The sequence below is a fragment of the Lontra canadensis genome, unplaced genomic scaffold (assembly GCF_010015895.1).
Source record: "Lontra canadensis isolate GAN:19392208 unplaced genomic scaffold, GSC_riverotter_1.0 scaffold3, whole genome shotgun sequence".
NCBI classification, from domain to species: domain Eukaryota; kingdom Metazoa; phylum Chordata; class Mammalia; order Carnivora; family Mustelidae; genus Lontra; species Lontra canadensis.
Genome location: NW_022630997.1, coordinates 5,114,419 through 5,128,455, shown reverse-complemented (window position 1 = coordinate 5,128,455; position 14,037 = coordinate 5,114,419). Strand labels below are relative to the sequence as shown.

Here is a 14,037-nt window from a genome sequence, read left to right as displayed (position 1 = left end):
ATTATGGGATCCATGTGAATTATTAGTTTTAACTGAATACAGTTCAGAGTAAATTTATTATATTAAACTTTCTATTTACTTTTGTATTTAAAACTGATGGTACTTTGGTCCTCTAGTTTTAAGGACACTTGTTTCCTACTTTTATAAATGAAATAAAAGTTCAAAATATAAATTACAAAATCATGAACAATTATGTTTAATATTGTGTTTCCTCAGAACATTTTAAAAAACTGAATCTCAAAATATTTTAAAAATATTGAAATTTAGAGGACATTTATGAATTGTTAAAAAATAAAGCATGTTATTTTCATAATTTGAAGGAAAATTCTATATGCAAGTTAGACCCTTTATTATAATATATATAAAATCAGGGAGGTCTTTTTATCCTTTGTAATACATTTTCAAATTTTATCCTGTAGGACTATTTTGAAAGAAAGTGGGTTTGCCAGATACCTTCATTCAGCTGTTCTTATCAATGGAGCTATGCTTATTTTTGGAGGAAATACCCATAATGACACTTCCTTGAGTAACGGTGCAAAATGTTTTTCTGCCGATTTCCTGGCATATGACATAGGTATGTATCTGTTAGGATTGTACAAAGTAGGAAATACCAGAAATTTGTCATATAGAGATTCTCAAATACATTAATTGACAGCATGTGTATATGTCATTTTAGAGATAAATTCAGTGACAGATTATGAATGGAATTCTCTCTAATTTCAGCACAATAGTAGTATAGGGCCAGGAGAACAGACACTCTAGGTTTAAGCATCCTTTTTGAGGGCTTTTGTATATTGTATCCCTATGTGAGCCCTTTATCAGTCTATTGTGTTGCCATATTAGTTTTGATAACAGACAGATATGGGGCTCTGTCGAATTATGTAAATTACTAGTAGGAATGCAAGCATTTTAGGGTTAGTGTGTATGAGCAAAGATGCATTTAAATTAAACACAGAGTTATATAGTTCCTTTGTGTAGGAAGATGATAGAAGTAAAGAGAGGAGCATAGAGACAGTAGAGCTAAGGAAATAAGATTTGGGGACAAAATGGAAACCCAGAACATATCTGGGAATGGAAGTAACCAAATAAGAATATTTTTCAGAGAGCCAGAAGTACAGTGTATTTATATATTTTTCTTAATTTTAATTATGCTATCTATAGTCCTTTAATTTCTAAACATTAAATGAATATATTTTTTGAAATACTAAATTTAGCTACTCAGTGGACCAGTATAGTGAAAATATTTCTTCTCTTTGTGTCATTTTATAGATGAAGACTACTTGATATTTAAAATATATTTAACAGTAGTTCAGAACAGTTTTAATTGATGGTGTAAAGTAATATGACAATTTTAAGCTATTATGAAACTTCCTGATAAATAAAAATAAAAAATAAACTAAAGAATAGCACACTTAATGGATTTAAGAGATATAGTTTTGCTCTTAAACATCATAAAGGCACATAGTCTACTTTGAAAAATTATTTCAAGTGGTGGCATATAAAAAATTTATGCCTATTAGTAAGGACTTTGGTTTTTATACTGTTATACATTTGGAAGGAAATTCCTAGTGATAAAATTAAGCATATTTTTTTATTCTAAACTGTGAGTATCTGTCTGTGATTAATCATTATAAAGAATCCACTGCCTTTAGGATTTTTAGATACTAAATAATTAAATCTTTACCTTTTTGGACTAATAATTTGAAGTGATAATTCATTATCAAAATTGGATTGTCTGGGTTTATAAATTAGTGCTGAGATCCTGAAAAATGGATTAAATGATGTTCTGAATCTAGGCTCCTTTTTATGATCTGTCATTGCCAGGCTGAGGCTGCCAACATATTTTTTTGGCTGTGATGAGACAGTAAGCTTATTCCTCTGGAGGTAGATGAAGGGATTTTGTTTCATTTTGTTTTTTCTTTTATGAATAAGAACTGAAAAAGTGTAGAATTTGTTATTATTGTTAAAAACCTATGAAGTGAGATTTTGGACTTTTTCAGAAGATTCTTCAAGGAGTTACCACCTACTTTGTATACTTTAATGAAGGAGTTAATGTTGAGGTATTTTGTAGCTAACATATTGGGAAATTAATTTTATTCCTTCCATATTGTTCAAGATTATTATATCTTAGGGTTTATGTATCAAAAAAGTTTATCCATGTGAAAAATAATAGAGGTATTAGATTACTTTGAGAGAGATCAGATTATCATTATTCTAATTACTATTTGTTAAGTGTTTCTAAGGATTAGATAGTGTGCTAAGGACTTTATATACAATATCTTAACCTCTCTAATAATTTTGTAACAAGGTGTTAATAAACTCATTTCTGGAATATTAAGCCCCAAACCATGCAGGTGGTAAGTGGTACATCCAGCTTTTGTAACTCCTAAAACTTACGTAGTCTTTCTACTTGAGTACCTCATGCTGCTGTTTGGTTGGATCCATTTTATGTTCTAATTTTGTAACAGATTATCAGACACTTATGTTTAATAATGTTTTTTAATGCTGTGGAAGGATAGAAGCAAATACCAGTTTCGTTTTTCAAGCAAATTTTCAGATGGGAGAGAGAATAACATTTTAAGCAGTTTTTACACTTAAACATAACATTAACAATTAACAACAAAATATTAACAATATTAACAAAACCTAAAACAACATAGGATGAAAGTGTTCTGTTTTACCTCATTTGATTATTTTTGTGCCGTTCCCAATAAAGCTGTCTCCCCAAATCTGTTTTTATTCTCTTAAATTTGTGGCATCAAATGTTGGAATATTTTCCTGGGAAAAGTATTTTTTATATTTCAGAAAATGTTTTCCAAAATAGTTGTTTTCCTTATGGAGTATATTTTATGGAAATAAAATACAACCATTGCATAATGAACCAACTGGAAAATAGATCTGTTTTGAAAAAAAGGTCATCTTGCTAATTTTTCTCTTTAGTACATTATCCTTGGACTTTTATGGCATGTTTAACTGGAGTGCACCTGAGGAGTTAGCTGATTGTATTGTGTTTTATGATGTTTAAATAAATAAATAGGAATATTTGTGCCAATACATTGCTCTAAAAAGTACTATTTCAACCTTAATTGCCATAGTAAATTTTACATAGTGAATATTGTTAATCTTTGAGGACATAACCTTGACTTCACAGTTCTCATTGTTACACTATAGATGATAGATGTGGAAGGCACATGGCAGTGATTTTTTAACATGGCTGTACCTTGGCATCCCCCTTGAAGATTGTAGGGAAAAACTTAGATCTGTATAAACTGATTCTCTTAGATTAGGCACTGGGCATCTGTATTTTAAAAAAAGTAACTCAAGTGCAATTGGTAATAGACCCAGGGCTGGTGAATGAGACTGAATCAACTCTAATATAGAATGATATATTACTTAACGCTCTTGTTTATAAATCTAGCTTGACATCAGATAACTTTGTTATTTTTTTGTTGTTGTTAGTGGTAGTATTACTGCTTTCAGAAAGCCACCATGACACTTTACTCAAGATGAAAATGATCTTTGTGGTAAAGATAACCTTCAGCTAAGGATGTAATGGAAAAACATGCCTCATGTTCATCTTCTGTTATTAGACATTTATACTCTGAAATTACTTGGCTGTGTGAAGTATGCATTGTCATAAAAGTTAGTTTTCTAGGGTTAGAAGGAAAAAAGGTATCAGGTTGTTAGTTTTTTTTTCACATCTCTAAAATATCTCTAAGTAGTTTGAGGATTTTAGCATTTACAAATGAGAGATTGTCCTGAATTGAAACAGGCATTAATAATGAACTGAATTTTGAGACATTATTTCAGAATCATCAAATGAAGAGCTATTATTACAAGAATGTTTGGTAGGCCTAACATAGAATTATGACCCTTTAAATACAAATGGTAGTCATTATTTTCCAGTAAGAAAATTTGCCCAGTGGTTAAGAGGATGTATAGAATTCTGAACAAGATGAAGGACAACTCAGAGATACAGGGATCATATATCTTTTTCTTTAAAAAGATAGTAGAAACACCAAAGTGTGATTTCCTGAATTAGATTAAAGTAGGATTTATATTAGAAATATATCTTGCAGAAAGCAGATATATTGAAACTGAAGCGGAAACTTCAAATCAGATCAAAATAATAAGAGTTCTAAAAATTTTTTTATTTCTGGGTGCCTGGCTGGCTCAGTGGGTTAAGCCTTTGCCTTCGGCTCAAGTCATGATCTCAGGGTCCTGGGATCAAGTCCCGCATCTGTCTCTCGGCTCGGCAGGGAGCCTGCTTCCTCCTCTCTCTCTCTCTCTGCCTGCCTCTCTGCCTACTTGTGATCTCTCTCTGTCAAATAAATAAATAAATAAATAAAAATTTAAAATTTTTTTTTTCAAGATTTATTTATTCATTTGAGAGAGAAAGAGAGAGAGCACTCAGGAGGAGGACCAGAGGGAAGAGAATTTTGAGCAGATCCCCCATCTCCAAGTGCAGAGCCCCATATGAGGCTCAACCCAGGACTCTGATATCATGACCTGAGCCACAATCAAGAGTTAGACACTTAACTGAGCCAGCAAGGCACCCCTATTTTATTTTTTTTTAAGTGAGCTCTACATTCAATCTGGAGTTTGAACTCAGAATCCTGAGATCAAGAGTTGTGTGCTTTACAAAGTGAGCAAGCCAGGTGTTCTAATAATAAGAGTTTTTAAACTAAATTTCTTGAACATGACAGTTTTACTTATGACATTAATTTCTAGGTAGGTGATTATTTGAAAACAAATTCAGTAAAGAGAACTTAAAAGTAATTTCATATTTTCAGAAGCCTTATTATTTTAATTGGCAATGTGTAGTAATATATACAGTTAACCACACAGTTAAAACACAGTGAAGTTGTAGTTCACCATACCATTAAAAATCACTTGACTGGTTTATGAAACTTAGCACACATACTTTTGTACACTCCTGTAGAATGTGTATGTGTGTATATGTACAATGGATACAATTTTATAAGATATATAATTTCATTAAAAATCATATTTAAATAAAACATCTAATTATTTAATTTTTTGAACACATCAGCAAAATTATAGAAATCCCAACCTACTTGCTCTTTATAATTATTTTCATTTTCTGGAGGTAATTTCTTTAGTTCCTCTGTTAATTAATATTTCTCTATACCCTTTGTTAAGTTGTTAGGGTTCTTTTTTGGTGAAATCAGCACCCCTTGCCTGGTCACCTGAAAGAACCTATTTGTTTCTCTTTGTCATCAAAAAATCTCTTAAAATTATTCACACATTTTTTTCACTGAATTTAGCCAACTACTGGTTTTAGCTTTATTGTATTTTTTGCTCAAGGGGTCCTTTCTATATATTATTATATAGAAGGAATAGTATCTTCTTCTTTTTTAAAAGGAGGCCAATAATTAAAGGAAAAAGTGACCTTTCAATTTGAGAAAAGAGAGAACTAGTATTTGTCAAATGTTTCCTGTGGTGCTTGGCACTTAACACGTGCTTTATGATATAATGCATCATAACCTCTAATAACACCTATGTAGTATGTATGGTTATGTTATTTATAGGGGAAGAAACTGATTTAGCATGGTTAAACCCAAAGTCACATAGGTCATAAGATGGTCTATTTAGAATTTGAACCCAAGCCTAAGTTCAAATTTCTTTTGATTCTACCGCTATGCTATGATAATGATTTTTTCTCTAATTTAACAGGAAAATATTTGAATGATCTTTAATTGGGGAAAGGGCATATAATATTTGCTAATGTGGCAAGTCACTCAAGAAAATTAGTTTTATTAGTAGATTTAGAGTTAATCAGATATTTAAGGTATATTTGAATTATACTGTACCTCCCCTCTCCCACAAATTAATCAGAGAATTGATCTCAAGATAGAAAATCAAGGAAGAAGAAAAATGAAAAAAGAAAAATGAATAAATCTCTTTTTCTCTTAACAGATCTACTAGCGTTTTGAGAGATTCTTTTGAATGCAAAAATTGCTGAATACAGATTCTTGTAATAAAATATAAAACTGAAAGAAAAGTTTTCAAATGTCTTAACAAAACCCCAGGGGAAGAAGGCAGGGGGAAGCAGTCATGAATATAGAATAAAAAATTTAAAATAAATTATTTGCAAATAGAACTTGACAGTGTTTCAAAAGTATAATAAACTCTGACCAAATAGGAGTTATTCTAGGAATTCATGTATGATTCATCAAGAAACCTATAAATATTTTTACGTCAAGACTGTACAGAAGCCAGCAGGAAATATCATTGTATGTTAAAACTATAAAATCATTTCAATTAAGACTGAGAGTCAAATAGTGATACACATTTTTTCAGGCAGAGAGTAAGAAACTAAATAAATATAAATATTCATTGAGTGAATCACAGGGGACAGTATCCTGAGTGGAGCTGTGGTGAGATAACCTAGGAAGAGTGTGCACTCTTTACATATTAGAAGACTTAGTGGATGAAAAACCCAGTGAAGCACCGTCACTTAAGGGGCAGGTGGAAAAACATTTTGGCAACATCCATAAGTTTGGTTTTCTATTACAAAATATACAAATCAATAATAGAAGTTTTTCTTTATATTCATCTAGTTTTGAGTCTTATATATATAATAGGTGTATTGTTTTTAGTAATATGAATACTGACTGACTTTTGAACTGGCATTTCAAGTGGGTTATTAAAAGGGTCTTTAAAATATGTCCTTAAAGTGGTATAGATACATATTTTCATGAAAAATATGAATATTTTTAGAAAAATTAACCAATGCCTATGCATTTTCCACCTGTACTATTTTTTGCATCATTGATAAACCAGTCTCTAATTTCAGCATAAGTTCTTAATGTAATTGTGTGGCCCTTCATAAAGAGATAATTTGGGTTTGAGAGAATGCTACCTCTAATTTCTTGACTTTTTTTTTTTTTTAAGATTTATTTATTTATTTGACAGACAGAGATCACAAGTAGGCAGAGAGGAGGAAGCAGGCTCCCCGCTGAGCAGAGAGTCCGATGTGGGGCTCGATCCCAGGATCCTGAGATCATGACCTGAGCCAAAGGCAGAGGCTTTAACCCACTGAACCACCCAGGCGCCCCTAATTTCTTGATCTTATGTGTATTGAATAAAATTTATAAATTAATATTTAGTACCTTGCTGTAGAAGTGTTTTTTAAAATCTGTATTTCAGAGAGTATATTTTAGTTTGGTCGTTAATCCTGTGTGGTTTTTCTGTTGTCATGGAATGGTGTTTTTGTCAGTTTTCATGGCATCAGTAGGCTGTAGGGTTTTGCTCTCATTTGTGTAGCCTTGAAATGTTTGTTAGGTGATAATGACCTGAGTGCTCTGGAAATACATTGTCTTCTTAGCAAGAAATACAATTATAGATTGTAGTTAGAGTAATAATAAGCAGACTTTTCAATGTAATAATGGGAATAGACTATATGTAAACAAATTATATTAGTTTAATATTGAACTTTAAGGCATTTGTTAACTTCTACATGTTATAGGAAAACCAGTCTGTGTTTTATAATGAATTCTGGCCAAGAATGTGAAAATTCAGCAACAGAATTTATCTAGCTCAACTTTCTATTTTGTAGCTATTGAAGAAACAGGAAGGGATAAGTAGAAAGCCTATTTGTAACAACTGCTCTTATACTTTTCTTTTCTTATTCTGTTGAAAAATCCTGGCATGTTGGGCAAATATCAGCAAGGATCAAAAAGTGTCTATATCCGCAAACGTCGCTTATCTCAACAAGCTTTTCATAAGCTTGCAACTTAAATTCTGTTCTTCCTAAACTGTTTTTTTTTTTTTAAATTTTATTAATTTATTTGAGAAAGAGCACAGAGTGGGGAAGGGCAGAGGGAGAAGGAGAAGCAGACTCCCCGCTGAGCGGGGAGCCCAACATGGGGCTTGATTGCCAGGCCCTGGGTTCATGACCTGAGCCAAAGGCAGATGCTTAACCAAATGAGCCATCCAGGTACCCCATTTTCTAAACAGTTTTATGAATGAAAACAATTTGCCAGCAATTCTAAGAAACTGTAGAGGAAACTCACATTTATTGTATTGTATTAGTCAGTACAGGTTAGGTTATACTCTGGCAACAAACAATCCTGCCATAGTCTGGGTTCTCTGGAAAGCAAATTCTAAGACAGAGTTTAGTGTTTGGGGGTACTTATTGAGTCATTGGGATAAACAGCTCTGAAAAGGACATGAAAGAAGCAGGATTGGGCAGAGGAAAAATTCAAGTAGACTTTAACAGCTACAGTCAATCCCAGGGGAACTCTGGAGTTGAAATGTTCATGAGAGTTGTCCTTTGTGACGATGGAATAGCCAGGCCTTGATCAGTCATTGTATGAGAGCCACTCCTAGGAGTGTCAGAACTTGGGTGAGGAAGGTCTGTGTGTGGAGCTAAAGCCGTCTCCATGGGGGCTGGTAGCTGAATGATGTTGCTTGACACCAGTCCTAGCAGCAGGGAAAAGAGGTTCTTTCTGAAGGTGTATTTAGGCAGATCATGTCCATGTTCATCACGATTTGTTCTTTGAGCTACTCGGTCTACTTCAAGCACATTTCTCAAGAGCTCCTCTAGGATTCCAGTGACTCATTCTTACTGGGGGAAACCTGGGTTATTGCTTTGGCTTCTGTAGCTGGTTTCAGGCTATAACTGATGTTCAGCATGTCCCCCTTTTATTATTTTTTGTAAATATTCCTTACTTTCAGTTGGAACCTCTTACAATCTTTGTGACTTACCTGGTGGTATGATGTAGACCCTTACCCTTAGGTATTTGAGCCCTGGTCATTATGTACCTCCTGCTCTGGGTATTGAAGTTGCCCATTTACCATCACTCTTGGCAAGAGGATACCAAGGGACACCCAAGGGATCATCTGTGTACCAAATATATTCCCCTCCCCTTATTTTGTAACAGTGGTTCTACCTTCCTTTGATGATCAGGGCCAATTATCCCTGCCAAGATGGTGACTCCTTTTTCGCCTGCTTGCTGGTACCTTGACAGAAGGAGCCTGAAGTGCCTAAGGGACACTATGGCTTATAGTTCAGAGGGGCATTGCTTTGGCCTCTGCCGGAGTATTTCCCCTTTGGGGAATAAGATCTCTAATCCTGCAGAGCCCAGATTTCTGGGATAAGAAGCACAAATTACTCAACTGTATCACTGAAAGTGAGACCACTAAGAGTGGCTTTTACTCCTTGGGTCCTGGACTTTTATATTCTTCCTACTGGGAACAGATTACCATGTAAAGTTGCTAAATTCCAAGGTGTATCCTGCATGGTGGTGTTTCATTTGTGCCTATCCAAAGGTCTGTCAGACTGTGTGTTACAGGATCCAGTGGATCCCATGGTTATGGGCTCTTTGCTGTAGTGTGTCTTTTGATTACATAGGATCCCCTGCTGCTTGATCTATTACTTCATAATTTCTAAGGCAGTCATACTGGTTAAGACTCTGTGGTTGGAAAAAATCAAACTGATATTCCGAGTATGTATCTATTCTTGTCCTAATGAATTGTTGATCAGATTAGGGTGGAAGGGGCCCATTTGTAGTCAGCTTGCCACTAAGTGTTTATTTGGTGGCCTTGGGGAATGGTTTCATTAAGGGACCAGAGATGATACCTTGCTGGCAGGCTGACCAATTGCCAGTAACAGTAGCTCAATCAGCTTTGTTCAGAGGAGCGCATGTTATTGCATCCCTAGATGACTTCCATCTCTCTATCATGGCTAGTTTGTTCATGTTCTCATTGTGCCAGCACTGAGGTATCCTATAGTGGAGCCTACCTGATGCTAGCTGTTTTAGTCATTTGTTTGCTTGTTGTTTACTGTCGCTTCCATGTTAGATGCTCTCTGATGCCTTTATATTGTGTCACAAAGATCTTTATATTTTGTACTCGTTCAAATATAGCCATCCATGTGCCTCTACCCCAGGCCCTCTTTGTTTCTGATCTTTCAGTATTTCTTTCTCTACGCTACTGATCAGTGAGCTAGACCACTAATTACTGCTCTTGGGCCATTTCTCTTTGCACACATTGTGGATGACACACTGCCCAAAGACCTGCCCCATTGAGAGGCTTTTCCTTTTCCATTGTTCCTTGAGGTCACTCCTGAGTGAGGTTCTCTAGGTGATGTCCACTTTTGACTTGTGCCCACATATCAAGCTGAAATATTTGTACTTTTCTCTTCTTGTTATCCGGGCATAGAGAATTCTTCATATGACCATAGCTGTAAGATGACAGGTGCTGGTAACAGTGATATTTAACATGGGGCCTGAACTACCTGTTCGTGCAGAGTGCTTGTGCATTATGTGATCTGGCTCACACTTGATCTTGGGTGCCACTTTCATTTTATGTTCTTATGATTCTTAATAACAGAGTCAGCTCATAATATAAAACTCTGAACACATGGTCAGTTGATAACACAGGGTCTCTGTCTCTGGCAGGGTCCAATAACATGGCAGGCATAGAGAATAAAATTTTCCACTGCAGATGATATGGCCTTTGACATGTATATGGGGTCTGCATTGGGATTTTACTGGGATTCTACTCTCTGTATATTTCATGTGCTACTTTTCCCAACAGTGCCACCACCAATAGCTATAATTCTTCTGGGTCATGCAGCCCTAAGTGCAAGTCTGCTTACAAAGGGTAGCCTGAACCTATAGCAGAGCTATTCCCTAACCTGGCATGAACTCAGAGCTGACAGCCTTTCATGTTGTTCAGTATGTGGGCTAGAGCAGTATTCCCAGGACTGAAATAAGCTACCTTCAGAACCCAGAGAGACCTACTGGATGGTTTGCTTTCTGCTTTTCATGGGCATTGCAAGATGTAATAATTGGTCTTTTTTTTTTTTTTTAAGATTTTATTTATTTATTTGACACAGGAGAGAGATCACAAGTAGGCAGAGAGGCAGGCAGAGAGAGAAGGGGAGGCAGGCTCCCTGCTGAGCAGAGAGCCCGATGTGGGGCTCGATTCCAGGACCCTGAGTTCATGACCTGAGCTGAAGGCAGAGGCTTAACCCACTGAGCCACCCAGGCACCCCAGTAATTGGTCTTTCAATTCAGATGAGCTGTCTGAAAATGTTCTTGACCGCTGGTTCCCTAAATATTTTACTAATATGAAATCTGAATCTTTGTAGGTTTTATCTTTCACCCTTTGAAGCCTGTATGTCTTAACAAGGCCTCCATTGCATAAGCCTTTCTTACTCATCTATACACAGTTAGAATGATGTCATTAATGTAATGGAACAATGTAATGTTCTGCAAGATGTCCAATTGGACCAAATGTGTTGTATGTTATGACAAAAGGAGGGAGAGTTAGTATGATCCTGAGCGAAAATTGTGAATGTATACTATTTCCTATTCCATATGAAAGCAAACTGTTTTTGATCCTCTTTTTTGAAAGGATCAGCAAACAACACATTTACAAAAAATGGTCATGTTAATCTGCTTTAACAAAAATACGCGTTTTGCATAGTGACTACTATTTGGGCTACTACCTGGTAGTAGGCTCTTGTCATCCTCCAGGCTTTGTTTAGTTTGCAGGGCCCAGATTGGTGATTTAAAAGGAGATTTGATGGGGTCCATCATCCCTGCATTCTTTAATTCTTCAGGGCAATACTAATTCTTGCCAGCCCCCACCCCCCCAGAATGCAACATTTGTTTAAAATGTAATACATTATCCAGGGGGTGGTTGTTTCAGAAGTTTCCACTTGATCTTTTCCACTGTGAAAGCCAAGGACCGACCCAATGTCAGTGTTGTGCCATTTGCCAGAAACATCCAGAACATGACCACTTCATAGGTGAAGTGACTCATTTTGAACAGGACCTTGGCCAGGACGTCATTAATTACCTCATTGCCATATATCTCTCCTGTAAAGAGAGGCCATGATGACACTTTATATCCAGGGTGTCAGTGCTAACTCAGACCTTGTCCAATTGTACTTGAAATGTTTGTGCTGCTTTTCCCCCTAGTTATGCAATTAAATGATCATGGGTGACTTTGGTAAAGAAATAGGGGAATTATTACCATGTACACTTACTGTGGTATTGCAGGGTCATTCCCTGTAGGCATCAGAATTTTAAATATATCAAATCTGGACTTCATAAATGGCTCAATTTCAGAAACTGAGCAATAAATTGTGACTTTTTATTGCAACATCTACCATCAGGTCCTGATCATCCATCCTTGATTTCTTCTGATGATTTAAGTTAGGTAGTAGTGCCCTTGCTGGCTGCCTATTTTGCTTCGAGGGATGCTGTGGTCTATTAAACATCTCTAATTTTTAACGTGTTAGTCTCCTTGACTGATGCTCCAACCTTGCTTCTTATTATAAATCTTGCCCTCTACTTGGATTGGATTCTGATGGTTTAATGTCACCAGTTGGGATGGATTATCCTCTTGTCTCCATCATTGAGCTCAGTTTTGTTGTGGTTTCTCCTACCATCAGCTTTGGTCTGTGGAGCCAGCACATTCTTATTGATTCCAGTACCACTTTCTCTATCCCATTCTTCATGACTTTGGTAAATGGCATACCCTCTGGCCCTTTCCATAGATAGAAGACCTGGTAGATTTTCTGGTGTTACATTAGTATATCCATTGCAGAATGCCCATATTTCTAGACTTTTTATCCTCTCTTTGCTCTTTGTTATGGCAATTCTAACATTTTGACCTTACTCAGCAAAGGCTGTATTTTTTATGTCTCTACGCATCTTCTTTTTCTTTTTTAGCTTTATTGAGGTATAACTGGCAAAATTATAAGATATAAAAACATGTACATTGTAATGATTATATGTATACATTGTGATAGGAATCCCTTAGTATAGTTAATGCATCCATAAGTTCACATTTTTTTCCTTTTTTTTTTTTTTAAAGACTATTTATTTATTTGACAGACAGAGATCACAAGTAGGCAGAGAGGCAGGCAGAGAGAGAGAGGGGGAAGTAGTCTCGCCGACGAGCAGAGAGCCCGCTGTGGGGCTCAATCCCAGGACTCTGGGATTGTGACCTGAGCTGAAGGCAGAGGCTTTAACCCACCGAGCCACCCAGGTGCCCCTTTTTTCCTTTTTTAAATTTGATGTTCTTTGCAGAGTAAGTTCTACTCTTTCAGCAAATTTCAATGATGCAATACTCTGTTATCAACTATAGTAACCATGTTGTATATTAAATCCTCATCCTGGCTCATTTTATAACAGAAAGTTTATATCCTTTTTATGAACCTCTCCTTATTGCCCCTATTCCTTAGTCCCTGGCAAACATTTGTTAACTGTTTCTATGAGCTTGACTTTTTTTTTTTCCCTTTAGATTCCACAAATAAAGACAAATACTGTGTAGTATTTATCTTTTTTTCTCTGACTTACTTTGCTTAGTGTGATACCTCCAATGTCCATCCTTGTTTTCTTAAATGGCAGGATTTCTTTCTTAGGGCTGAATAATATTCCATTGTGTATTATATATATACACACATGTATATATAGATATATATATATAATGCATACACATATATATGTAGATATGTCACATCTTTATCCATTCAGCCATTGATGAACACTCTGGTTGTTTCTGTATCTTGGCTTCTGTGAATAATGCTGCAGTGAACATGGGAGTGCAGAGATCTCTTTGATATCCTGTTTTCATTTCCTTTGGGTATATACCCAGATGTGGGATTGCTGGATCATATATGGTAGTTTTATTTTTAATATTTTGAGGAAACTTCCTCTTTGAGGGACAGTGACTAAACCAATTTACATCCCCACCAACAGTGCACAGGGTTCCCTTTTCTTCATGTCCTTATCAACACATGGTATCTTTTCTCTTTTTGATGATTGCCATTCTAACGTGTGAAGTGATAGCTTATTGTGGTTTTGATTTGCTTTTCCCCAATAACTAGTGATATCGAACACCTTTTTTGTTATTTATTTATTTATTTCACAGGGAGAGAGAGAGAGAGAGAGAGAGAGAAAGCGAGAGCAAGCACACGCACAACTAGGGAGAGGGAGAAGCAGCCTTCTTGCTTAGCAGAGAGCCTGATGTGGGGCTTGATCCCAGGATCTG

General features: G+C 35.8%; 1 protein-coding gene across 1 annotated transcript in view; it reads left to right on the top strand.

Annotated features, from left to right (window-relative positions):
* The window catches only part of ATRNL1 (attractin like 1), a 794,045-nt gene that overhangs the window by 115,783 nt on the left and 664,225 nt on the right, over positions 1 to 14,037 (top strand). Inside the window, exon 10 of the mRNA XM_032878996.1 lies at positions 420 to 574. Coding sequence (XP_032734887.1) covers positions 420 to 574 — 155 coding nt within the window. The remainder of the gene's footprint in view (positions 1 to 419; positions 575 to 14,037) is intronic.